This window comes from Ictalurus punctatus, chromosome 13 (assembly GCF_001660625.3).
Source record: "Ictalurus punctatus breed USDA103 chromosome 13, Coco_2.0, whole genome shotgun sequence".
Lineage (NCBI taxonomy): Eukaryota > Metazoa > Chordata > Actinopteri > Siluriformes > Ictaluridae > Ictalurus > Ictalurus punctatus.
In genome coordinates this window covers 2,919,785-2,945,221 of record NC_030428.2, presented here as the reverse complement: position 1 = coordinate 2,945,221, position 25,437 = coordinate 2,919,785, and the positions used below count along the sequence as shown (strand labels likewise).

Here is a 25,437-nt window from a genome sequence, read left to right as displayed (position 1 = left end):
GCTTATAGTGGATATTATTTATAATAAATGAGCACTGGATTTTATTATATAGTTTTTGTCACAGTTTTATGAAAGTAATAAGCCACTCCAGTGTGTGCATTACAGTGATTTTTTTCACATTAAAAGTATTTTAAGATCTCTGAGTGGAGGTGCCAAACAACAGCTTTTGTCATGATAAGATCTCCCTCAAGAGGCTTGTTGCTAAAAGTAAAAAAGGGCTCTCTTGGAAAACTTTTTTCCTGCAAAAATATACATGGCATTTTTAATCCATTAATGTAAAGTTTTTACCGTACAAGTCCCTGTGAATGAGCTTTTGCTAAAGAAACGATATTAGAACTACTACTGAAACTACTGTCTGAGCTACTGTTATAGAAAATTAATTAGCACCTTCCGATCAATCAGAATCAAGAAATCGACAGCACTGTGATATAAAAATGCATACGTTTACTTACTCCTAACATTGGTAGGACTGTGTAGCACTCATGCCAAAAAAGCATCATATATGAAAATTAGAGAGAAAATGAGAGAAAGAGAGAAATTAGGAAGTGGCTAAATCTTGTACATTTCATCACCTGACATAAAAGGGCATTTCAAACGTTTAAATGCTGTTATATTCCCTAGTCATAATCTATTTTCATGCAACATGCCACGTCACTTGTACACAAATGACCAAAATCACAAAAAAAATTTAATTGACCTGAATTTGAATACATTGAATAAATATAGCGATAAAGATGGCTATAAAGACACTTAGTTTTACTTAGTCTTACCAGACATCAGGAAAAAGTACACTGGGAAATTCCAGTCCATTGTCAATGCTGTCATTGAGTTCACTGGAGGGATGGATACAAGAAAGTCATTATTGAGGAAGTAGATACAAGAGAAGTGTGCAGCCGCTTAGTAAACCCACATGTACAACTGTGGGAGTGGCATAAACTGACCAGGGGCACAGTGGAAATAGTTGCACACCATATTTAAAAAAAAATATCACAAGCACTGAGCATATAATTAAGTCAGAGGAGGTGTCAGAAAACAGACGTTTTCATGAGCAGCCAGCGTTTATCATCTAGTGTGATATGATCTAGTGTGATGTGATCTAGTGTGATGTGATGTGATGGCTATGTCCATATTTGGTATAAGCTAATTTGCTGAATACTCAGTCATAGCATCTTATGTTTACATTGATACCATTTTTAAATTATATTGTTACTCCTTGGTACCTATCTTCTGCACTACCTGTTGTATCAGACACTTCCACACTAAAACTGTGTACTGTTTTGGCACTCACTGTGCCTATTGTCCTGTATTAATAGTTACTGTACTGTCCTGTATTGTTAGCACACATCTGCGCATCTCCTTTAGTTCTGTTTCATTTCATGTGGTTAGTGTGTTGTTTTATGTAGCACCATGGTCCTAGAGTAACATTGTTTCAGTTCACTGTGTAATGTACCAACTGTATATGGTTGAAATGACAATTAAACCACTTGAGCTTGAACTTGAACTTGAATCTAGTGGGGTTTTTTTTGAGGGGGGCATGGGGGAGTTTGTCATGACCAGCAACAATGGTGACAATTTACATCTATATAGAACATAGATATGCACAGTATACACACACACACACACACACACACGCACAGAGTGAAAAAGAGAAAGAGTGCTCAATGAAATTTGAAGCTTGAAATCATATAATTTGCAATGAGTTACTGCACTTTTATATTGTATATGGATTATACTGTTAAGTTTAAATGGCTTATTTTTATTACGTTTACAGCTTTTAGCAGAGGCCCTTATCCAGAACGACTTATAGAAGTGCTTTGCAGTCTCTATTAAAAACTCTGTCAGGTTGTACTGTATAGTGACGCAAGACTACAGCACCCATCATCTATTGCACACCACATGTGCACTAGTATTTAGGTCATAGCACTCTTTTTTTATACATATACTTTTTTTTAAATATTTTTTTATATATAGTTTTATACTGGCCAATCAATCACCAGATCTTAACCCAACTGAGCAGCATTTCACCTCCTGAAGAGGAGACTGAAGGGAGAAGCCCCCCGAAACAAACTACTGGAATAGGCTGTGGTAAAAGCCTGGAAAAACATCACCAAAGACGAAACCAACACTTAGTCAGTTCAGTTATTGCAAGCAAGGGATATGCAACCAAATATTAATTGTTATTTAGTTATCTGTCCTTATGCTTTTGCTCACCTAAAATTTGGGTGGTCTGATACAAAAAAATGTTCTATGTTTTATGCTGTTTAACACATCTAGATGTAAACACCAAGAAATAAAGACTGAAATCCTAAAGTCTCATCTCATAGCCATCTTTTGATCTCAACCCGAAATGTCTTTGGTATATAGCGCAAAAGAATAATTCGCCTTGCTGTTCCAATAGTCTTGTAGAGGACTATACAGTAACTTCCACTTCTGCTTTTCAGACTTTAACTTTATACATTTTGGAGTTTTGTGGCGGTCACTTGTGTAACACATTTAGATGTAAATGTCAGGAAATGAAATCTGAAATTCTGATCTATCATCTCATATTCATCTTTTGATCTCAAAAGCAAATGTCTTCAATGTATAGGGGTGATTGAATGTTTGTGAAATAACTGTAGCTAAATATTTAAGGTAACTGTTGATCTGTCCTGCACATTGGCTTGGAGGAAATGTAGACCAATTTCTCAGCTTCAATGCTGGGATGTTGATGGGCTTCCTTTAATGAACTGCTTGCTTCAGGTCCTTCCCCATCACTTCTACTGGATTAAGGTCAGAACTTCCACTTGGCCATTCCAAAACATTAACTTTATTCTTCTTTAACCATTTTTGGTAGAATTACTGGTGTGCTTAGGGTCGTTGTCTTGCTGGACCCTCTTTCTCTTGAGATTCAATTGTCAGGGCAGATGTCCTGACATTTTTCTTTAGAATTATCTTGTATAATTCAGAATTCATTGTTCCATCAATGATGGCCAGCTATCCTGACCCTGATCAAAACAGGCCCAAACCATGATACTACCAACACCATGTTTCACAGATGGGATAAGGTTCTTATGCTGGAATTTTCCATTAGCCTTCTGGCTTGTCCACATTATCTTTTGCAAACTGCAGATTGGCAGCAATGTTCTTTTTAAAGAGTAGTGGCTTATATAAACAATGTGAGTACATGAGAGAAATTCTTTGAGAGGAACCAGAATATAACGCCTTCTCCCCATGTCCATGTGGGTTTCCTCCTGTCTACCAAAAATATTGTTTTTTCTTCATACTTTCAAGTAGCCAGTGGTAAAACATTTGAACATGTATTAAAAGAGAAGGAGTGTCAAGCCACAGAGGAATAGAAACTGACTTGTGCTGCATGCAGATCACCAAAAAGCTGTCACATATCATCTTATCTATGTAAAACATTGAGGGAAAAATGTCCAAGTATGATTACATGAAACCATAGAAATTCTGCTATATTATTTTTTTCTTTTCCCCATATGTGTTTACCATTATTTATGACATGCAAATAAAAAGTATAAGCAAATGAAATATATCTAGAAACACAAATATAGTAAGTACCCACATCTCTAGAGCCTCTTCACAAATGCATGTATATGTTACTTAATATATCCTTGATCTATTTACTCAATGAAGTCCATGTAGTAAGGGAAAATAAATAATAAAAGCATAAGCCTATTTTAAATTTGGCACATGTGAAACGCAGTGACATGAAAAGAGCCACAAAATTAAAAAGGAAGAGAAACTTACTTCAACATAACTAGGGCCTGCTTGGCTAAGAACATGGCTGGGAAAAAGTACTGAGATCTTTTTTCTGTGAATGTATAGATAATGTGTAAATAAATGAATGAATAAATAAATAAATAAATAAATAAATAGTGAAAGTAAAATCTGTTGCTGCTTTTAAATGTACTCATTAAAAGGTCAAATGTAAATGTTTTTAACTGGCGAAATTAAGTAAATGTCATGAAAAGTAACTTGCATTACTGATCTACAATCCCTGGACTCTTGTTACAACGCAACCACACCATCTGCCTGGAAACTTTCAATCTCTGTTAATTGTCATGTGCATGACTAGCACGTCAGAGTTTAATACTTAATGCATCAGAAGTAAAATATCATGTAAATAGTCAATATTTCCCAATACCTAGGATGCGACTTGCTGTCAAACCAATTATGTTAGCTACTGGAATCGATCTTAGTCTAACCAGGCTTTAGCAAAGAAAGCATGCTAACTTTGTTATAGCCAGTGAATGTTAGCAAATTACCTAAACTTTCCTCAACAAGCTTTTTCAAATTAGATGGAGTTCATCCCTTCTATGAACAGAAAGAAGGCAACTCATTCTATACAAGTCTTTGTTTAGTCCAGTTTATTGAAATATTTTACTCTGGTAGGTCCAGGTGTGCTTATTCTCAAGTTCAACACTGCGGTCCAGCGGCGTATCCATTTTCACATGGATGCACACTGATAGCTATAATTTTAACTACATTGTGTAGCATATGAAAGCCACGGAAGATGCTGAATTGGCACGATTCTTGACATTGATTAATTTGATTGGATGTGAAACTGAAATGATTAGATGCTAAAGTGAGCCCATTTCGATTGATGATGTATAGTGTACAGCTGTTTTGGCTATTAGAAGAGACCTTCAAGATTTGTACTGAGTACTTTCAAGGTGCACATAAAACAATATAAGGAGCAAAAATTATTTTCTTGGAAATTAAATTGAGAGTACAAGTATTCAATTTCAATAACACTCAAGTAATAATTGCGAATAGTAACAAAGTTCAATAACATGTATTTTCCACCTCTGGCCTATAGAGTACAAATATGGTAACAAGTACAGTAACAAGTACACATATTTAGGGTTTGCCATCCTTTATTTCACAGAACCTCTTGATGATGTCTAGGCATGGAATCAGCTTGTTTCTGTAAGAGTTGTGGTGTACTTTTCCTGTGAATCATGTTTGTAAATTTCAACCAACCAAACTTTCAGCTCACCCGTACTATCTGCTAACATGCTAATTTCTTCTGAATTGCGTTCCACAGATACTGTATATGGTTAAGGTCAGGGCTATGGCAGAGTCATTATAAGACTTTCATTTCCTTTTTGACAAAGTTAGGCTAGTTGCGTTGGATCATTATTCTGCTGAAAAATCCACTTCTGTGGGTTGAATTATTTCTTCTGTGATTTCTGCAAGTTAGCATCCAAAATGCCGCTGTACACTTCTGAGTTAATGTTGCTATCAATGAACACAAGCTCACCGACACGACTATAGGAAAAACAGCCACAGATTTATCCTCTTATCCTGGCTGTCTTTACACAGACACCATCAAATCCATCCAAGTTAAATTTGGCTTCATCAGAAGTTGAGACAGTTCTCCAGAAGTTTCTGTCTTTCTGCGCATGTTCTTTTGCATGTTTCTTATTCTTGAGGCTGATGTATCTTTTCCACAGCATTACTCTGCCTCTATACCCATGCACATTGATCCAGTTTGTAAGTAGTTTGTGCTATGGTTGTGGCTGGTAATTCACACTGATCTCTGAAGCAATGCTTCCTGCTGTTTCTCACTTGTTTTTCTCGATTTTTCTCACAATTATCCTGCCCAGAAGAGATAATTGTGAGAAAAATCTAGAAAAACAAGGTCTTTCTGGGTCTGCCGGTAAGTTCTATTTAATTCACAAGTCCTTTGCTCTTTATATAGTTTGCAGAAGGAAAAGGTTAGACTATGACTGTTAGGTTAGGGCTGATCATGTGTAACATTTGATATATATAGATATATATATATATATATATATATATATATATATATATATATATATATATATATATATATATATATATATATATATTCAAAGCCGGACTTTGACTAGGCCATTCCATAACCCTTCATTTCTCCTTTTTGAGCCATTCCTTAGTGGATTTGCTGGTGTGCTATATATACATATCCTCGGATATTTAGACATGCCATATGACTGATCATGTGTGACCTTTGCTGCCCTTCTACACCCAAAAGTCATAGAAAGGTTGAGAAAAGGTCAAGGATCATCTTTGCCTTGGTGGGATTGCGTTTCTAATAGCGGCTTTGCAATGCTGCCAAATGGAGCAAGAGGAAAGTGTTCAAACTAAAATTGAAAAATGTTAATTCAGCAGGTTCATGCACATAGAAAGCATGTAGGATTGAACTTTAGCAATGAAGCGTATTTTATCCTCCCCTGCACTATGTAGGCATATGTAGTGTGAATACCCCATATGTGTGTGTAGCAAAAGTAGGCATCTGTAGGTGGTTATGATGAATCCAAAGTATTACTGAAAATAAGTCTGAATTTATTGCTCCCTGAAGTACAGTATATGAAGTGTAGTTTATGAGCATTGTTACATTGTGAACTTCTCATCTTCCATTCAGTCATAGGTTTTTATCTGTTTGCACGCATTCAATCATGGCCAGGATACAAAAGCTACATGTGTAATCTTTCTGTTCTAAGTAATGACCTCCATGGCCTATTAACGTGTTCAATACTCAATATTTCTGTCTAGCTGCAATTTCCTCCCAGCCTTTATATTTCTATACCCAGTAACTCATAGCTTCTCCATTATCTCCTTATCTCAGTATTGCTTTAAATACCCTGTCTTGTTCTGTCTTCCTGTTTCTCTCTGTTTCAGATGGAGGAATGTTGCCGCCCTTCTCCAGTGTCAGGTTGGGGCTAATTTTAACCAACCATCTCAAATGTGAGAGGTCACAATGCTAGATAAATACAGTGGTCAGGCTGATTAGGAGGCGTGACGGGCTAAAGCCGGATCTTTTCAACTGCCCCTCTTTCTCTCGCTCTCTCTGAGAGAGTCCCTCCATTCCCTCAGCTGTCCTCTCGACTGGAAAGGTAAGACATGAAGTTTCTATATTTTCAGATATAAACTGTTTCAAATTGAGCTATAATCCCTAATGTTAATTAAAAAAATAATAATGCATGACTTATAATGCTTGTTTATGCCACAAATGCAGCAATCACCATAAGCAACCCAGACTAATGTTAACACTTGGCTAATATCACATGTTAAACAGGCACTTCCTTCCTCTTTACAAAGGGCAGGATGATGTTGCCTCACATTAGCTAAACCTATTTATCATGCTAAGCTATCCTGAGGACACAGTCAGTAATGCATTGTCTCCTACTTACAGAACATTGAATCCTACTGATTAGAAACAAGATCAGTGTAAAACTATCACAAAGTGAGAGTATCAATTTTGAATATAAATTCCATCTACTTCATTAGGAAATTCATCAGAATGCAAAAGACTGATCATAGATCAACGCTTTAATTTGGAGAAGCTTGGTAAATATAGGCCTAGTCTAAACTGGCTCACAATTAATACAAATAAAATTATAATGTACTTTATAATGACTATGGTCACAGTGTATCATCGTCTACACCTATGATATTTTTTGAAAGGTTTTAGGCAGTATCAAATGAATTAGACTGATCTGCTTGGGCCCATGGCATTATAAGCAAGGGCATTACAAGAGCATCTGGCATCAACAGTGTTTATATATAGCCTGACCTATTGAAGGGGGATCATAGAAGGAAAATGAGAGCAGAGACAGGGGGATGTGCCATATATGATTAAAGTAAAGGTCAACAGTAAGAGTTTTTAAATAGCAAAGATAGGGAAGAGGGTGACTACATGCAGACAGTCACACACTTCCTGAACTTCTTCAGCAGTGTTATGTAATATTTTGCATTCACTGGTTTGAACTATGGTTTCAGAGTCAGGTGTGATTTATGTAGGTGTGAAATAAATATAAAGTCCATGGTTCTTATACTCAACTCTTAAATGCCTGAGTCACAGACAATTCACATTGTTTCTATACAATCAGTGAGAGGAATCATGTTTGTCAGAGTAACAGTAAACCAGAAAATAACCTCATGTTGCTGGTGTGTAGGATTGGAGTATAAGAAGGTATGTACAGATTTACATAATGCGGTACATCGGTGGAAATAATACAATTGGTGGTCGATACCAACATGATATAAGTTCCTGTGTTTATTTTTGTCACTCATTAATCACCCCTGCTTACATCTTCACCCTGGCCTCACTTCCCCCTTTCTTTCTCCGCTCAAGTGTTATATCTGTCCCTATAGCGTAATCACCTGTCTTGCTTTCTTTCTCTCTCTTTGACTCTTTTACAGTCACAATGCCTCACGCATACCCATTCCTCAGCCCTGAGCAGAAGAAAGAGCTCAGTGATATTGCTCTGAGGATTGTCGCGCCTGGCAAGGGAATCCTCGCTGCTGATGAATCCACAGGTACACTTGCACGCACTACCAAATATTAAATAAATGCCAACACTGTACATCCCCACCGAATGCCAATGGGAATACATTGTACATATGAGCCTTCTATACACTCCAAACTGTCTTAATCCAATAAACTAAAACCAAACTGCAATTTGTTTACTATTACTTCTCACTCAATGGTGCACTGTTGCTACAGGCAGTGTAGCCAAACGCTTCCAGAGCATCAACGCTGAGAACACTGAGGAGAACCGGAGGCTCTACCGTCAGCTGCTCTTCACTGCCGATGACCGTGTCAAGCCTTGCATTGGAGGAGTAATCTTCTTTCATGAGACCCTTTACCAGAAGACTGATGATGGCAAGCTGTTCCCTCAGCTCATCAAGGAGAGAGGCATGGTAGTGGGCATCAAGGTTGACAAGGGTGTAGTCCCTCTGGCCGGAACTAATGGAGAGACCACTACCCAGGGTGGGTTCTCCATTTCTACTTTTTTTTTTAAAGCATTAGCTGTCATACTCAGCATTTTTTTTGTGTCTGTTATGGCTTTCTAAAACAAATTTTCTCTCACACTGGCCCACTCTCAGGTCTGGATGGCCTGTATGAGCGTTGCGCTCAGTACAAGAAGGATGGAGCTGACTTTGCCAAATGGCGTTGTGTGCTGAAGATCACCCCCACCACTCCCTCCAGCCTGGCCATCAAAGAAAATGCTAATGTACTAGCACGCTATGCAAGCATCTGCCAGATGGTGAGATTCACACATCGTCACAAACAACGACATGATACATTGCTCCAAAGGTCTTTAAGCTCATTATATTGTTACATCTCTCTCACCAGCATGGCATCGTGCCAATTGTGGAGCCTGAGATCTTACCTGATGGTGACCATGACCTGAAGAGGTGCCAGTATGTAACCGAGAAGGTTTTGGCAGCTGTTTATAAAGCCCTGTCTGAGCACCATGTTTACCTTGAGGGCACTCTGCTCAAGCCTAACATGGTGACTGCTGGTCACTCTTGCTCTCACAAGTACACTGCCCAGGAGATTGCCATGGCCACTGTCACTGCCCTGCGCCGCACCGTGCCTCCTGCTGTTCCTGGTTAGTCACATTGATATACATGCTAAAGTGCACTCATGCCCTGAAGTCATCCATAGCCGCATATTTCAGTGTTCTCTGCCCACACCATTGAATAATATTGAATCTACAGTGAATAATGGTTCCTCATATATGGTCATATGTTCAGTTGGTGACTTAATTTAACAACTTATATCTAAAAATTTCCATCATTATTTTTGTGGAGAAAGTAAATTGTATTCAGATTTTGACACTTAATTTTTTCTGGGCTTCGTGTTCTCATTATGCAAATCACCTGCTTGTAATTCAGCGGTTGCCAGATTTTCCATTTGTAAGCATGTAAGACGGGGTGTCTTGACCACCACATTTAAACACAAGCACTTGCCTTTAAACCTGAAAAAACAGGAATAAAAATCCTGACTGAAGACAGAAATATAATTTTATCTAAAATGTAATAGGGTCTAAAATAAAAGCGAGACAAATTAAAAATAAAAAAGACGAATATGATGATATATGAATAAGAAGAAGGCAGGTTAAAGGCTTCTTCTTTTTAAAGCTTTTAATGTAGTATATAGATTTCTTAATTAATAACATAATGGCAATATTTTTTGTTAATTTGATGTGCTCTGCTGTAAAGAAAATGTGCCCATGCTTTGAAGCTTAGGCTGGCCAAGAACTCATCTGCTACACTTATGCCTCACTTTAAGTAAATGTAGTTCATAATTTTGTCCATCCAAATTGGGTCCTTCAGATAAGCAATGTCTCAGATTAAGATGCATATCAGTATGACATATTATGGTTACGTAAAACTGTCAGCCAACAGTCTGGCACTGGATTTAATGGTGTTCCTCACATGAACTGATATTGTGCAAGAAAAATGTGTTTAAGTCCAAGGTCAGAATCACACAGAACTGAGACATGCCTGTTTTACTCAAACTCCAACCCAGCACGAGTAACTATTGTGCAACATCTGAATAGCAGCAACTTCCGGACTTAGGTCTGAGGACTGAATAACAATGTGCACAATTTTGGCATTATGCATGCAGCCCATAATGACCTCAAACTTTTACAATTTCTTGATTTAAATATCACAATGTACACTGTTGTGTTTACTGCATTCTTGGTTTCAAAGGGACCCTCTTTCCATGCTTTCTCCCTATAGGTATTACTTTCCTCTCTGGAGGGCAGAGTGAAGAGGAGGCCACAGTCAATCTGAATGCCATAAATACATGCCCACTGCACAAACCATGGGCACTTACTTTCTCTTATGGCCGTGCCCTGCAGGCTTCAGCCCTCAAAGCCTGGGGAGGCAAGAAGGAGAATGGGAAGGCTTGCCAGGAGGAGTACATCAAGAGAGCCTTGGTATGTATATCTCTACACTTAGGAAATACATATGAAACATTATTAACATAATCTAATGTTAAGACCTACAAGTGGTGTTGTTTTTTAGCTTCAATTGTTGTAGAATAAAATTGTTACTTGCTGTTTCACCAGGCCAACAGTGCAGCATGCATTGGTAAATATGAATCAAAAGGAGATAAAGGAGCAGCAGCAGGAGAGTCCCTGTATGTGGCAAATCATGCTTATTAAAATGCCCAAATCTTTCGGCACACCAACACTCCTGCACCACCCTGTTTCTGAAATAACTGAACTTCCAATGTTTCACCCTGTTCTCACTGATCATCTTCTTTTCTGTCCTCTAATTACTTTGTAGTATAGTAATAGGGGATAAGTGGTGTCTTGAGAGAGTGGGAGAAACTCAAAACCTTTGTATGTGTGAAAGACCTAAAAAACTGTCTCCATCTGCTTTTTCCAAAGCCTTAATTTAGCTGGAAAAATTCCCTGTTTTCTAGGTGTAAGATGACATTTCTTTTTTTCATATGATGTACCCAAATGTTCTTGACCCATAATATCCAAGAAATAAAGAACTTACTCACCAACATGTGGTTTGTTGGTCATTCCTGTTTGGTTCTATTATGTGAAATGAGTGTGGGAAATGTGACAAAAAAAAAACTTCTGAGAACTCACTCTCACATTGAAGTGCTCTCTCACTTCAATCTTTACAATACTTATAATTTCTCAGCACCCCTCACCAATTAAATCAATTCAATTCAGTTTTACTTGTATACCACTTTTAACAATGGACATAGTCCCAAAGTAGCTGTACAGAAATGTATACATTCAGAATATAGATTTTAAATGTATGAATTTATCCATAATGAGTACCCAGAGGCGACAGTGTCAAGAAAAAACTCCCTGAGACGATATGAGGAAGAAACCTTGAGAGGAACCAGACTTAAAAAGGAACCCATCCTCATCTGGGTGACACCAGATAGCGTGATTATAAATAAGTAAATCCCTTCTATAAATGTGCTAATACTACATGGTCAAATAGTGCAACTGAATAACCAGGAAAATTCAATACAGTTTTTAAATGAAGTCTGTTTTGTTGAACCTCTCTACTGTTCACTGATGGAGGCTTGAGTGCAAAACTGTTTGTGGCAATTGTAGCCCCAGCCATCATAGCATAACTGTTCATATGAATTGAGGTCCAAAGCCATCTTATGGTTTTTAAGCGGTGCTATCCTCAGTAATCTTAATGATCTTTAGGCCGCATCATGTGGAGTCATCCTCAGAAGCAGCGTATGACTTCAAATTGATGAGAACTCCAACCAGAAGTTTTTTATTGACAGTTTTTATTCAAATAAAAATTTATGTGAAACCAAGTGAAGGTAAAAAGTTGTTGCTTTTAAATGCACTCAAGAATAACAATGTAAGAAGTAAATATTTTAACTTCATGTAATGTTTTTATGTGAAAATCTCTGTAAATAAACAATATTTACTATTAGCTAGAATGCTAATTGCTGCCTAGTGTCATGTCACAGCAAACCAGTGACTACACTTCCCTTACACACACATGTTCACCTTGTCCGGAACACTAGTCAGACATACCTGTTCCCAATCACAATCACACCACACTATAAAAGAGACTGCTCATTCACTATGTCTTTGCGAAGTAATATGCGCAGTTGCCATTGTCTCTTTCGTTTAACAAGCGGTTACCTTGTTCCTCGTGTTTATTCAGGGTTTTTTATCTTGTTTCTGGTTACTCGTTTTTGATTCTTGCCTTGCCTTGTTTATGCCTGTATGTTGATCGCCTGACCCCTTGCATGTTATTTCGCTGCTGTGGCTCAGGTGGTAGAGCGGGTTGTCCACTAATTGTAGGGTTGGCGGTTCGATTTCCGGCCCACATGACTCCACATGCCGAAGTGTCCTTGGGCAAGACACTGAACCCCAATTTGCTCCCGATGGGAAGTTAGCGTCTTGCATGGCAGCTCTGCTACTATTGGTGTGTGAGTGTGCGCGTGAATGGGTGAATGAGACACAGTGTAAAGCGCTATGGATAAAAGCGCTATATAAGTGCGCCATTTACCATATTTCGATAACGCTATTGTCTCATGGTTTGGATTTATCTGCCTGCCTCTCTTTAATAAAGCTCTTAACTGCGATTGCATCCATCCTAAACCTTCTTCACCTGGATATTGTGACAGATTTCTTCGCCTAACATGGATGCAGCAGGAAGATGGAGGAGACGTCACCCAAAGGAAATTAAACAAACCATCCAAACTGTGAATTCGATCCAGTTTCCGCAGTGGACTAGAACTGATCTCCTGGAGATGTTTGATGGTTTGTCAGGTGATCCTGAATTTTTTCTTGGGGACTGCCAAATATACTTTTCGAGACTAATGGACCCCAAGCCCGGCGAGAAGCAGGGTAGGGTTCCTGTTGTCCCGGTTTTGTGGCCCAGCACACCAGTGGCACTGCGTTTAGCAGCCATGGGATCCTGGGGACTGGAGAGTGTCAGTCTGTTTGTGGGACTTGTCATGAGGGTGTATGGTGGCCCAGAATCCTAGGTGATCTTTGAGGATCTTGTGGGGGAGCCATGCCTCAGAGATGAACCGGACATGCCGTTTACTACATATTATCAGCAGATCAATGTGGCCACCTCAGAGCTCCAGCTCGAGACCCACAAGGAGGTCTCACCTGCCAAGCTCCAGCCAGAGGTCAATGTGGTGACATCAGCACCAGAGCTCGAACCTGAGACCCATGAGGTAGTCTCACATGCCAAGCTCCAGCCAGAGGTCAACGTGGCCACCTCAGAGCTCCAGCTGGAGACTCACGAAGAGATCTCACCTGCCGAGCTCAGGCTGGATGTCAATGTGGCGACCTCAGAGCTCCAGCTTGAGACCCATGAGGAGGTCTCACCTGCCAAGCTCCAGCCGGAGGTCAATGTGGCGACCTCAGAGCTCCAGCTTGAGCCCCACGAGGAGGTCTCACCTGCTGAGCTCCAGCCAGAGGACAACGTGGTGACCTCAGCACCAGAGCTCAAACCTGAGACCCATGAGGTGGTCTCACCTGCCGAGCTCCAGCCGGAGGTCAACATGGCGACCTCAGAGCTCCAGCTTGAGACCCACAAGAATGACTCACCTGCAGAGCTCCAGCCAGAGGTCAATGTGGCAACCTCAGCCTCAGAGTTTCAGCCTGATACCCATGAGGCGGTCTCCACTCCAGAGCTCCAGCATAAAGTCAAGTTCCTGCTAGAGCTCAACGAGGTGACCTCCCAAGCCATGTTCATGTCCGAGGTCGAAAAGGCGACCTCTCAAGCCAAGTTCCTGTCTGAGGTCGAAGAGGTGACATTTCAAGCCAAGTTCCAGTCCATGGTCGAAGAGGCAACCTTTCAAGCCAAGTTCCTGTCAGAGGTTAAAGAGATGACCTCTCAAGCCAAGTTCCTGTCCGAGGTCGAAAAGGCGACCTTTCAAGACAAGTTCCTGTCAGAGGTCAACGAGACGGCCTCTCACGCCAAGTTCCTGTCCAAGGTTGAAGAGACGACATTTCAAGCCAAGTTCATGTCAGAGGTCATAGAGATGACCTCTCAAGCCAAGTTCCTGTCCGAGGTCGAAGTGGCGCCCTTTCAAGCCAAGTTCCTGTCCAAGGTTGAAGATATGACCTTTCAAGCCAAGTTCCTGTCAGAGGTCGACGAGATGGCCTCTCATGCCAACTTCCTGTCCGAGGTCAAAGAGATGTCCTCTCACACAAAGTTCCTGTCCAAGGTCGAAGAGACGACCTTTCAAGCCAAGTTCCTTTTCCGAGGTCGAAGAGACGGCCTCCCAAGACACGTTACTGTCCGAGGTCGAAGAGACGGCCAATCCAAGCTCTGCTCAAACCAAGTTCCTGTCCGAAGTCAATGAGACGACCTTTCAAGCCAAGTTCCTTTCCGAGGTCGAAGAGACGGCCTCCCGTGTCAAGTTCCTGTCCGAGGTTGAAGAGACAGCCTCCCAAGACAGGTTACTGTCCCAGGTCGAAGAGACGGCCAATCCAAGCTATGCTCACTCCAAGTTCCTGTCCCAGATCGAAGAGACGGCCAACCCAAGCTCTGCTCACGACAAGTTTCTGTCCCAGGTTGAAGCTGACACCATGACCAACCAGGTTCTGCTCATGCCTGAAGCTGATGTTACGAACAACCAGATCTTGATCATGCTGGAAACCGACGTCACGACAAACCAATTTATGTTCACGCCAGGGTTTGTTAACACGACCAACCAGGTTCTTCTCATGCCTGAAGTCGATGTCACAACCAACCAAATTATTCTCACGCCAGAGTCTGTTGATATGAACAACCAAGATTTCCTCAGGCCTGAAACTGACGTCACGACCAACCAGACTCTGCTCACTCTTGAAAGCGACGTCACGACCAATCAAGTTCTGATCACACCCGAGTCTGCTGACCCGGACAACCAAGCTCTGCTCTCACTTGAAACTGACGTCACGACCAACCAGGCTCTGCTCACGCCTGAGACCAACGCCATGACCAACCAAGTTATATCTGTTGACACAAACAACCAAGTTCTCCTCATGCCTGAAATATCGTGACACCTAGCCAATTATGTCAACTAATGGAATTGATGCTAGTTTGCATTAGCAAAGAAAACAGGCTAACTTAGTTAAATATGGATAGTTAATATTTAAATTAGCAACATAGTTAATATAGCTATTGAACGGAAATTCTCTTATATCATGTACTCTCTTATATTATGAACTGTTATCAAATACCTATGATGATTGTATACATTTAATTACCTCTTTAAAAAAGCTGATAAATCATCCTTGCCATCCTTTCTTATAGCTGGCACATGCATTTTCTGTCTCTTGAAAAGACTTATTTTCATAGTGTTCTGTGTGTGTTGTCTATCTGTCTGGCCCCTGCACCAGTAGAAACTGTCCACGCACTGCTGTTATCAATGTCTATAAATACTCTTGGTTTGCATGAATAAACTTGGATGTCTATTTGAGCATGCATGTGTTAGTGTGTGTTCGTTTAGGCTCCCCAGATCGATCTGAAACACTCTGAGGAGAACCACACTTTCTAAGCACAGACCTAAAAGTTAATAGAATAATTGTAAAACAGGCTGAAAGGCATGATGGAAAATCTGAAAGGCATAAATTGAGATTCCTGAGATACATGGAAATCCAACAGCTATAGTGTTTGTGCATGAAAACTCGAATTGGCATGATTCTTGATAGTTTTTGTCTACAATAAAGAATGTATTTGTATGCTTTAAACTGAAATGATGGGATACTAAACTCCACTCATTCAATTGACAGAAAGTGTACAGACATTTGTTGGATAAGAGAAGACGCCTTTGAGATTTGTGGGGGGTTTTTTTGGAAATGTAATTAAGAAAGAGTACAAGCATTCAAAGTCAATAACACCCAAGTCAAGTATAAATACAACAAAATAATACTTAAGTATATTAATGCAGTACAATTACTCAAGTATTTTCCACCCCTGGGTATGGTTATGGGGATTTAGAATAAAATTACAGCCAAGAAACTGAATTCTACTTATTTTTAAATATATTTATAGAAGTTTTAATGGCATGTAATGGGGACAGGGTTTTTCAGTGGTATTTGGTTTTTAACCTGATGAAACTGTAGATTCTGAAGAAAAACCACACATTCAGGGAAAACATGCATTGTGTTCATTTCCTTTAAGCTCTATAAGATCATTTTGAGTTTCTGTGTGTTCTTACCAGACTGTTAGGATTTGAGACTAGAGAATCTCTTGGTTACAATTCTTAAGAAGACAGAAAGTGAAAATAGAAGAAAGACGGTGCCCTCACTTCGCTGAACACTTCCCACACCAAGGCCTTGGGAGAGTTTGCCAAATGATGCACAGACACACAAAGTTCAGAAACAGGAAAATATGTAAGTGTGCAAATGGTGAGGGGAAGTATATATTCAGGTACCTTGTGGTCTGTCGTTACCAAGCTATGAGTCTCTCATGCTTGCCTTTCACTGTTTTTAACCCTTTATCTGCCCTTTGATTCTGTTTCATGCCTTGCATAGTTTAGCCTGATTATTCATTGCCTGAACATTGCCTCTGAGTCTGAATTGCTCTTTGGATTTTTCTGCCTGGATTATTTAATAAACACCATTTCAGCACACATACCTCCATTTGCATCCACAACCAGACACAGTTAAGTTTTCTAATACAGGAAACTCTTCAAGACAGAGGGTTTTACAGTTTCTTTGTAATGTCAAGCTGAATTTTTGGCATATTAAAATCATGAGAGAGAAAAAGGAGAAGCGGGTATGGGAACAACTGTTAATAGCTGCCAAACTATTAACAGGAACAAGAACTTGATTTGTGGATGTTCCACAATATTAAATGTAACTATAAATATAATAAAAGTCAGTATTTATTAAATAAAAATTGTAAGCATTGGCAAATTGCTGTGGTATATCACATGAACACACCACCGCATTGTTGAGTATTTAACCACAACATTGTTAGAATAGAACACCCCATCATGCTTTATTCCAAAATTAGCATTAATTACTCAGTTACTAATCCATTAAACAAAACCACCACGAGCATTTCTGTCAAACTGGCAACACTGACTATCAATATGCAATAAAAAGGGTGTCAAAGGGACACTTATGATACTATTTACAAGCTCTCTCTTGTAGAGTGTTGGCTAATTTTGATGTTTGTCCTCACGACCTCTTACCTTGTGCTCTTTTTTTCTGCTTCCTCTCTCTGCATTGGTGGCCTGTCCTTCATGCTGTCTCTCTTTTTCACCTCCTCCCCTCCTCATGCTCTGAGTTTGTAACCTATGATCACAAGCAGACATTTTGTCTTATTTCTTTGTGCAATTTTAAATTTAAAGAGCAGTACAAATAAATAAATAAAATAAATAACTGGGCCGAAACAGTTTTTTTTATTTTCCATTGGAATACCAATACAGTATGTTCTCTCTCTGTCTTCATGCAATGTTACATATAAAACATGTCCCTTTTTTTCTAGACCATTGCCTTTCAGTAAAAAGTGCTTGTTTTTACACGTGGTGAAAGTGGAGATTCTGAAGATAAACCACAGAGACACAGGGAAAACATGCACATCGTGCATTGTGTTTGTTCCCTTTCTGCACTATAAGATGATTTAGAGTTTCTGTGTGTTCTTATCAGACATATGCTTCTGCCTGCTTGTCCTGCACAAATCATTTACTGCACTACACTTCCTGTAGAGTTTGAGGGGCTGGTAAAGGCAGTGCTAAAAAAAAAAAAATGTGAGAATGAGGAATGGAACTTTTTTTTCCCCCCACAGTCAAAAGTGACAACCCATGTCACCACCTAAGAAGGCAAGTTCTCGGTCATCTGAAACCACAGTGTTGTGGGGTTTTTTTTGTTTTTTGTTTTTTTGTTTTTTTGCATGTCTGTCTGTTAATTTTCACTTTATGGCTGTGTAGAAACCATTTGTATCTATTGATTTTCTATGCATTGTTGATATATTTTTCAATGATTCCTCTAACCCTAGTAAGCGCTATAAAATTTGGAATTACTTAAACTATATTCAAAGGGAAGTTTATAAGCAAGATTTTTCACTGGCTTGGTCTTTAGTGATTTAAATACACAAACAATCTAACTGTACAAACAAAAACTCTCAAGAGACACCGATCATCTCTGCTACTTTCTTCCAAGATTTATTTATTTGTAATTTCTCTATACACATTTAATGAGAGGTTGTAAATGACAGGATGAGATGAACATGTGAGAGGGGTAATGAAAAAATGTATCACATGGTCCAGGGATTCATTCACGCCAGTCATTTGGATTTGTCACTTTACCATGTGTAATTTGCATAAAGTTCACATATCACTTGTCACGCTGCCATCACGGAAATTGCAACTGTGTTATGTGCATACATAGAGAATGGTCATCTGTTCACACTTACGTGGTGTTTGAACATAAATGTGTGTCAGCACTGTGTGTACACAACCACTCTACATTAGTAAAAAAAAAAAAAATGTTACTTTTTTTTTTTTTAAAACACCCACTCCTTTTTTTATATTCCCCATAAATCATAAACAGTGTCTCAAAATGAGTCTATTTCATTTTCTCTCCAACGAGACAACACAGTCCCCCATGTTTTCTGTGCTGGAGCAAGTACAGTAATGTCTCAGCTTTGTAAGTGTTCTGTTGTTGGCTGTAAAAATTAACATAAGGGTCTTCATGAACTCCCAGGATCAGAGCCACTGAAGACGCAGTGGAGAAGTTTTATTTTTGAAGGAAATGTGCCCCCCAAAAAATAGCTAAATTCGTGTATGTTTGTGCAAATCATTTTACACCAGACTGCTTTGTGAACGAGGGTCTATAACGAAACACAGGGTGGACAGGAAGTAAGCGCAGGAGAGCTGTCTTTATTAATAAACAAAGAAACAAACAAACAGACACAGGAAACGCAGTCTAGGTTGAACAGGACTATGGTCTAGGCATTACTCGGGAATGGAAAAGGGACATGAGACCACAAGCACTAATTGGAAGGCTGTTCCTTAACTGTGGGGCTCTATAAGAGAAAGCTTTTCCCCCTGCTGTATCCTTCACTATTCAAGGTACCGACAAATAGCCTGCACCTTTTGAATTAAGCAGGCATGGCAAAAAGGTCACTCAGGTATTGTGGTGCAAAACCGTTTGGTGCTTTATAGGTCAGTAATAGTATTTTATAATGAGTGCAAAATTTAACTGGGAGCCAATGCAGTGTGGATAAGTTGGGGGTGATGTGGTCATATTTTCTGGTTCTAGTAAGGACTCTTGCACCTGAATTCTGGACTAACTGGAGCTTGTTTATGCTCCTACTGGAACATCCAGACAGTAAAGCATTACAATAATCTAGTCTAGAGGTGATGACAGCATGAACTAATATTTCTGCATCATGTGGATGAGGATCTGATGATTCACAGTTTCAGAGGCAGCAGAAAGGTAGAGTAGGATGAGGACAGATGATCTTGAGGTTGATCTTGCTAGTTGGAAGGCTTCAGTGATGGAAAGCAAAGCAGTCTCTATGGATTTATTGCTTGTGAAGGGTTCATTAAAAACAGCTCTTCCAAGGCTTTTAGCCAGAAAAGGGGGGGGGAGACAGGTCTGTAGTTGTCAACAGCAGCAGGTTTAAGTGTTGTTTTTTTTAAGCAGTGGGGTAACCCGGGCCTACTTAAATGAGGTATAGGGAATGTGCCACTGGAGAGGGATGTGTTAAAGATGTGTGGGAGTGCAGGTAGTAACAGGTAGTAACTTACAAATGAGGACATACAAGCAAAGCAATATATCAAGTGGAGAACAATACAAGTAGTGCTACCATTGAGGTGCAAGTGCAAAATGCACTCCCTCAATCTGGTGGTACTGGCCCCTTGAGCAAAATGTCCCCAGCAGAACTCAGAGGCTGAGCGGTGTCCTCAGCGGAGGAGGAAAGCAACACAACGCCGCTGTGCTTGCCGGTTCAGCTGAGGACGTCGCTCTGCCTTCATGCTCAGCTGAGGATGTCGCTCTGCTTTTCTGCTCCACTGAGTACGCCGCTCTGTTTCCCTGCTCTTCTGAGGACGCCGCTCCACCTTCCTGCTTGGCTGACGAAGTCGCTCTGCCATCCTGCTTGGCTGAGGTCCTCGCTCCGCTTTCCTGCTTGGCTGAGGACGTCGCTCTGCCTTCCTGCTCATCTGAGGTCCTTGCTCTGCTTTCCTGCTTGGCTGAGGTCCTCACTCCGCTTTCCTGCTTGGCTGAGGTCGTCGCTCTGCCTTCCTGCTTGTCTGAGGTCATCGCTCTGCCATCTTGCTTCGCTGAGGACGTCGCTCTGCCTCCATGTTCTGCTGAAGATGTCGTTCCTCTTCTTTGCTGCGCGCTGTATGTCACTCCCCCTTCCTGCTTCACGGAGGACATCATTCCCCCCTCATGCTCCACGGAGTTCCTCCCTTTGGCCTTGTGGAGAACCTCGCTACTCTCCCTGGCCTCGCGGAGAACCTCGCTCCCCTCTATGGCCTCGCGGAAATCTTGGAGCTTCCCTCGGGCCACGCCGAGAACATCGCTCCCCTCTCCTGTCCTGCAGAGGAAGTTGTCCCACTGTTCTGCCACAAAGACGTCGCTCTGAGCTCCAACTCCACTGAGAATGTCACTCTGCTTACCTGTTCTGCTGAGGATGTCGCTCTACTTACCTGTTACACTGCGGACGTTGCAGTGCTTTCCTGCTCCGCTGAGGACACCGCTCAGCCTCCTAGTTCTGCTGGGGACAATTTGCCCAAGGGGCCAGGACCACCAGATGGAGGGAGTGCATTTTTGGGCCCTCTGGGAGAAGCGTCCTGGGGGGGGGGTTCTGTCATATATCAAGGAGGTAACTCTGGACTTTAGTTTCCATCAGCCACTGCACTGAACTACATGTCACATGACCACTTGCACCTGAATCACGTTTCCGTTAGATGAGCACACTTATTGTTGTATATAAAATATACATGAAATAAACACGAGGGAGACCTAGTATGAGTAATATGTAATCTTATTGAGAATTCACTGGGCTGGTGGACTGTATGAACAGATGTTCACCTAAGACACACCCACACAGAGGCCTGGTGTGTATGCAGAAAACAGAAATTAATCTGTTTCATATTCTGTTTCATGAAAAACTCTTATAGGGTAATGTACATGCAAGCACTACAAGCAAAAAAAGAAATGTAGAACAAACATAAAATTTACTCATAATGTTGAGATGGTGTGTTTGAAAGTGTCCGTACTCGACGAAAATCCAGTCACAGTGACACAGACAAGGTCAGGTTATTGTTAAAGAGTGAAACAAAACAAAATATATTTTGGAGCCAAGCTGCACCTGCAAGATAAGGGTTAACATATGTAATGGTGTTCTGGGACAGCTAACTCTAAACATATTGGTGTCTGGGTCATCCTAACCCTAAGAAGACCGTATAAATGGAAGAGCTTCAGCTCTGGTTTTTTAGATCGCATTTTGGGACGTCTCAAACTGTGGGGATCTCATGTGATGGAACAGAACGAATAAACCTGGACCCTTGCTTCTTCTCACTCACGGCTGGTGTCTTATTTTTCTTGCTCCAATTGAATATGTGAGTATCTGTTTCTATGTTAAGTGTCTTCAGGTAATAGGCAAAATTTGGGCCAGCATTTGGCACCCCAGATGGGACTGGGCTAAGACCCGTACGTCTGTAGTCTCTCCCGTTGGACTTCACTCTCTAAGGCAACAGATAGGCCGTGTAGGGAAAAGGCACTGCAGACACCTGTTATTTCAAAGCCCTGTCTTAGAGATCTGTTGTCACGAGTGGGAAGCCCCGGGGTGGGATGAAAGACTAAGTTGGTCTCCAAAAGAACCTTGAGGGAGTGAGTAAAGGTAAGAGAAGTGTGAACCGATATGTGATTGTATAAGCGTTATACATGAGGTGTATAAGGTTGTTTAATGAAATTGTATATGTGTTGTGTGAGTGAAAGTCCTGCAATACCGCTGGTGAAAGATTCCAGGGCTGTAATAGAGGCAGGTGGAAATGAGGCCTCAAACCCCAGATACCGGCCACTCGAGGTGGCGGCTGCTTTGATGGGGGACCCCTAATACCGCTGGTGAAAGATTCCGGGGCTGGATAGAGAGAGGTTAAATCCCAGGACCAGGTCACGCAACTCAGGGAAAGGACCCGTCAAGAGAAGCGTAGCCGGTGTATGAATGTGTATTAACACGTGTGTGTGATAATATAAATAGGTTTAACAGTGTGTGAATATAACATGTGTATGTGAGCTTGCGTATGTTGGTGATAAAAAGAAGGCATGTGTGTGTGTGATAAGTTCTAAAAATTTAGTTTTGGAGACAAGTGTAAGTAAAGGCCTCCCTCAGTGTGTGTGTATGTGTGTGTTCTTATCTGCGCATACAGGCCTGCTTCTGTGTGAAAGAAAAAAGGTGTGTGTGATCTTCAGATTGAGATGGTTAAAACAGAACTTTGTGAGATATTTCTGCTTTTTCATTGAATGTTTGAATCTGGTACAGACTTTGGGATGTGAGACCGGTGGGACTGTTTGTTTTATAATAATTACTTTGGTATCAAGAACTGCTGTATGAATGTTTTAAAAAATTGGGGTGCAGTCAAGAACATTGTAAATATTTTAGACATCTGCCAGATTGCCCGTCATGTAAATCAGAACTTCTAGATCTGTAATATATAAAAACAGGCTCTTCCGTCTCCTGGCATGACACCAGGAGACTGGATTGAGCGGATTGTATACAGTTCCATATTTAGATTGGGTACACGGCTGATCAGAGGCATGCGCGCCAGAGCTCCAAATCATTCTTTTAATTGTAATTTGAATTCCGTGTGTTTCCCTGTTTGGAAACTGAATGAAAGTGTTTTAAATTCCATGATGACGTTCATCTAAAACACAGAGCGCGAGAGAGGACGAGAGTGCGTGCAAGAGATTTTTTTTCCTTTTTACAATCCTTTAGTTATCAAACTTCACACTACACATTAAAGTCAAGGTGACTCAATATATAAATAAATATTTAAACATATTTCAGTAAAAGTTAAAATCAATCAGTATTCTTGATTTTATCAGTCCGGAGAGAAGTTTTATGGCAGTTTATGTTTTGTGACACTTTGTTTTTCGCTCAGGTACATCGCCATTTTTGCCTGACCAAAGATAAAATTGATCAGCTGACACTTGAATCCGATGTACTTAAAACCAAAGATAAAAAACTGAAACGTAAAATCCACATAAAATGACTTCAGCTTGTTTTTTTTAAAAAAGGAATCCAAACGAAAGACTTTCTTATTACTGCCATTGTATATAATATTCAGGGATTGTTATGAATATGAGTACAAATTATAATAACGTTTGGATCATGAATTAATTTTGCATGAATTTGTAAACATGCCGTAGTGTTCTTTTTAATTTTGCATTCTCGGGCTCTAAATTTCTAAACTTCTGATTGTGGAAACGCAGTAAATCTCCTAAATCAGCTCAATTTGTCAGAATATGTCTCACTCAGAATCAGATCCAGGTTACAGACTCTGACTAACTGTCTAGACCACAAGGACATGCAATGTCCTATCAGCTAAGTCTAAAAATTCTCATCCTGTGTATGTAAAACAACAATATCCCTTATCTGAATCGAAAGCCCTTGATATTGAAGTTATTGTTAATTCTCTGTTACAGCAAGGTGTTGTGAAGCCCTGTGTGAGCCCGTATAACACACCTGTTAAATCCTGTTCCCAAGCCTGATGTCACGTGACGAGGTACACAAGACCTCAGGAAGAAGCTGTGTTTCAATGTTATGTATTTCCTGTTTCTAATACATTAATAGCTTCACACCTTGCGTGGTTTAGCATGCTAGATTATGCTCTTTTGGTTTCAGTGTTCAGCCACTGTTTGCATTTATGCAAGGGGACGCCAGCTGACCTGGACACGCCTGCCAAAGGGCTACGTTGGCCTTGTGTTTTCTTGTGTGGTGAGACAAGCCTCTGAGACTCTTTGCAAGATTTCCATGTCACAGACGACGCCAGTCAGAAGCTTGCTGCTGAACTGCAACCTTGAGACTGCTGTAGCATCTGGCTCACAAAGGATTCAAGATTCCATGTGTAACGTTGCACCTATGTAAAACAAAGTCAAATGTTTATGTTTTCTCTTATCAAAAGGACAGAGAAGGCTGTCGGACGGCTGGGTGGCGTTCTCAACTGCCCGTTACAAAACAGCTCAGGGCCATTGTAGAACATTCGATCCACATTGACTCCTGGGACCCATATTCATGTGACACACACACATCTGAGACTGTTTCTGCATTTAAACATTTAAAAACTGCTTCATGTTCCTCTCTCCAGCCCTGGGTCTGCCAGACTACATGGAACTTTACCATCTGCCCACTAACACTCCGGGGGTGGCACAGGAACATGCTGGACTACCTGCACGTGTCTGCGTGCAGTGGCTGAGAGTGCTGCTCTTTTGGTAATAGATGCAGAATGATTGGTTTTGACACCCTTTGGTGTTGCACAGGTGAAACGGGTATTATCCAACATTGAAACACAACACATGACGGCTCAGCGCAGAAGTGGTTATGAAACTATTCTCTGTGCTACCACAAATTTGACCATTAAATTTTTCTGCTAAATTGACACCATTCCTTTACCTGAAAATCATGATTGTTTAAAAGAAACTGTTTACCAGATGTGGTAACTGAAGCACATTCATTGCCATTTAATTCAGCTCAAATTCGTGTGTGCACAATATCTGAAGGTCAAAGAATCACTATTTTTACAGACTCGCACTATGCCTTCGATGTAAGACCCAATCTCTTCCTGTGCTAAACCAACAGCTCTCGTGATCGTCAAAACAAAGACAGCGTCTCACATCGGTCTCTATGAGGAGTGTTGTCTAATATGACCTCCAAATTTTGTATACGTGACTTACGTCCTCAAATAAACATCTCTCATGATGTTTGATATGACTACAAAACTACGCCACTAAGAGGCCTTTTGATACTTTTTGAATGTCTCTGCAGGTCAATTTTACCCATATGCCAACCGTTTTGACTGCATAGAATGTTATTGGTCATTGTATATCGTTTCTATGCGTGAGGGAAAATGCTAAAACTATTGTCAGGATTTTGCCGAAAGAGTACTGCCTGATCTGACATGCCGTTCTTACTGAAATTCAAATGACCCCATCTAAAACCACAGGCCTTTCACCGTTTGAGGTG

The 25,437-nt window shown here is 40.5% G+C and overlaps 2 protein-coding genes across 2 annotated transcripts in view; one reads left to right on the top strand and one right to left on the bottom strand.

Annotated features, from left to right (window-relative positions):
- Positions 1 to 856, bottom strand: part of LOC108273638 (integrin alpha-M) — a 36,005-nt gene extending 35,149 nt beyond the window's left edge. Inside the window, exon 1 of the mRNA XM_053684917.1 lies at positions 771 to 856. Within this exon, the coding sequence (XP_053540892.1) occupies positions 771 to 825 (55 nt within the window). The 5' untranslated portion in view covers positions 826 to 856. The remainder of the gene's footprint in view (positions 1 to 770) is intronic.
- A 5,864-nt stretch (positions 857 to 6,720) lies between these two features.
- aldoab (aldolase a, fructose-bisphosphate, b) lies at positions 6,721 to 11,299 on the top strand. Its single transcript, XM_017483009.3, has 7 exons — positions 6,721 to 6,878; positions 8,188 to 8,304; positions 8,492 to 8,758; positions 8,875 to 9,035; positions 9,125 to 9,383; positions 10,522 to 10,721; positions 10,854 to 11,299. Exons 2-7 carry the CDS (start codon positions 8,193 to 8,195, stop codon positions 10,947 to 10,949), a joined length of 1,095 nt encoding a protein of 364 aa, XP_017338498.1. The 5' UTR covers positions 6,721 to 6,878; positions 8,188 to 8,192; the 3' UTR covers positions 10,950 to 11,299.
- The last annotated feature ends 14,138 nt before the right edge of the window (positions 11,300 to 25,437 follow it).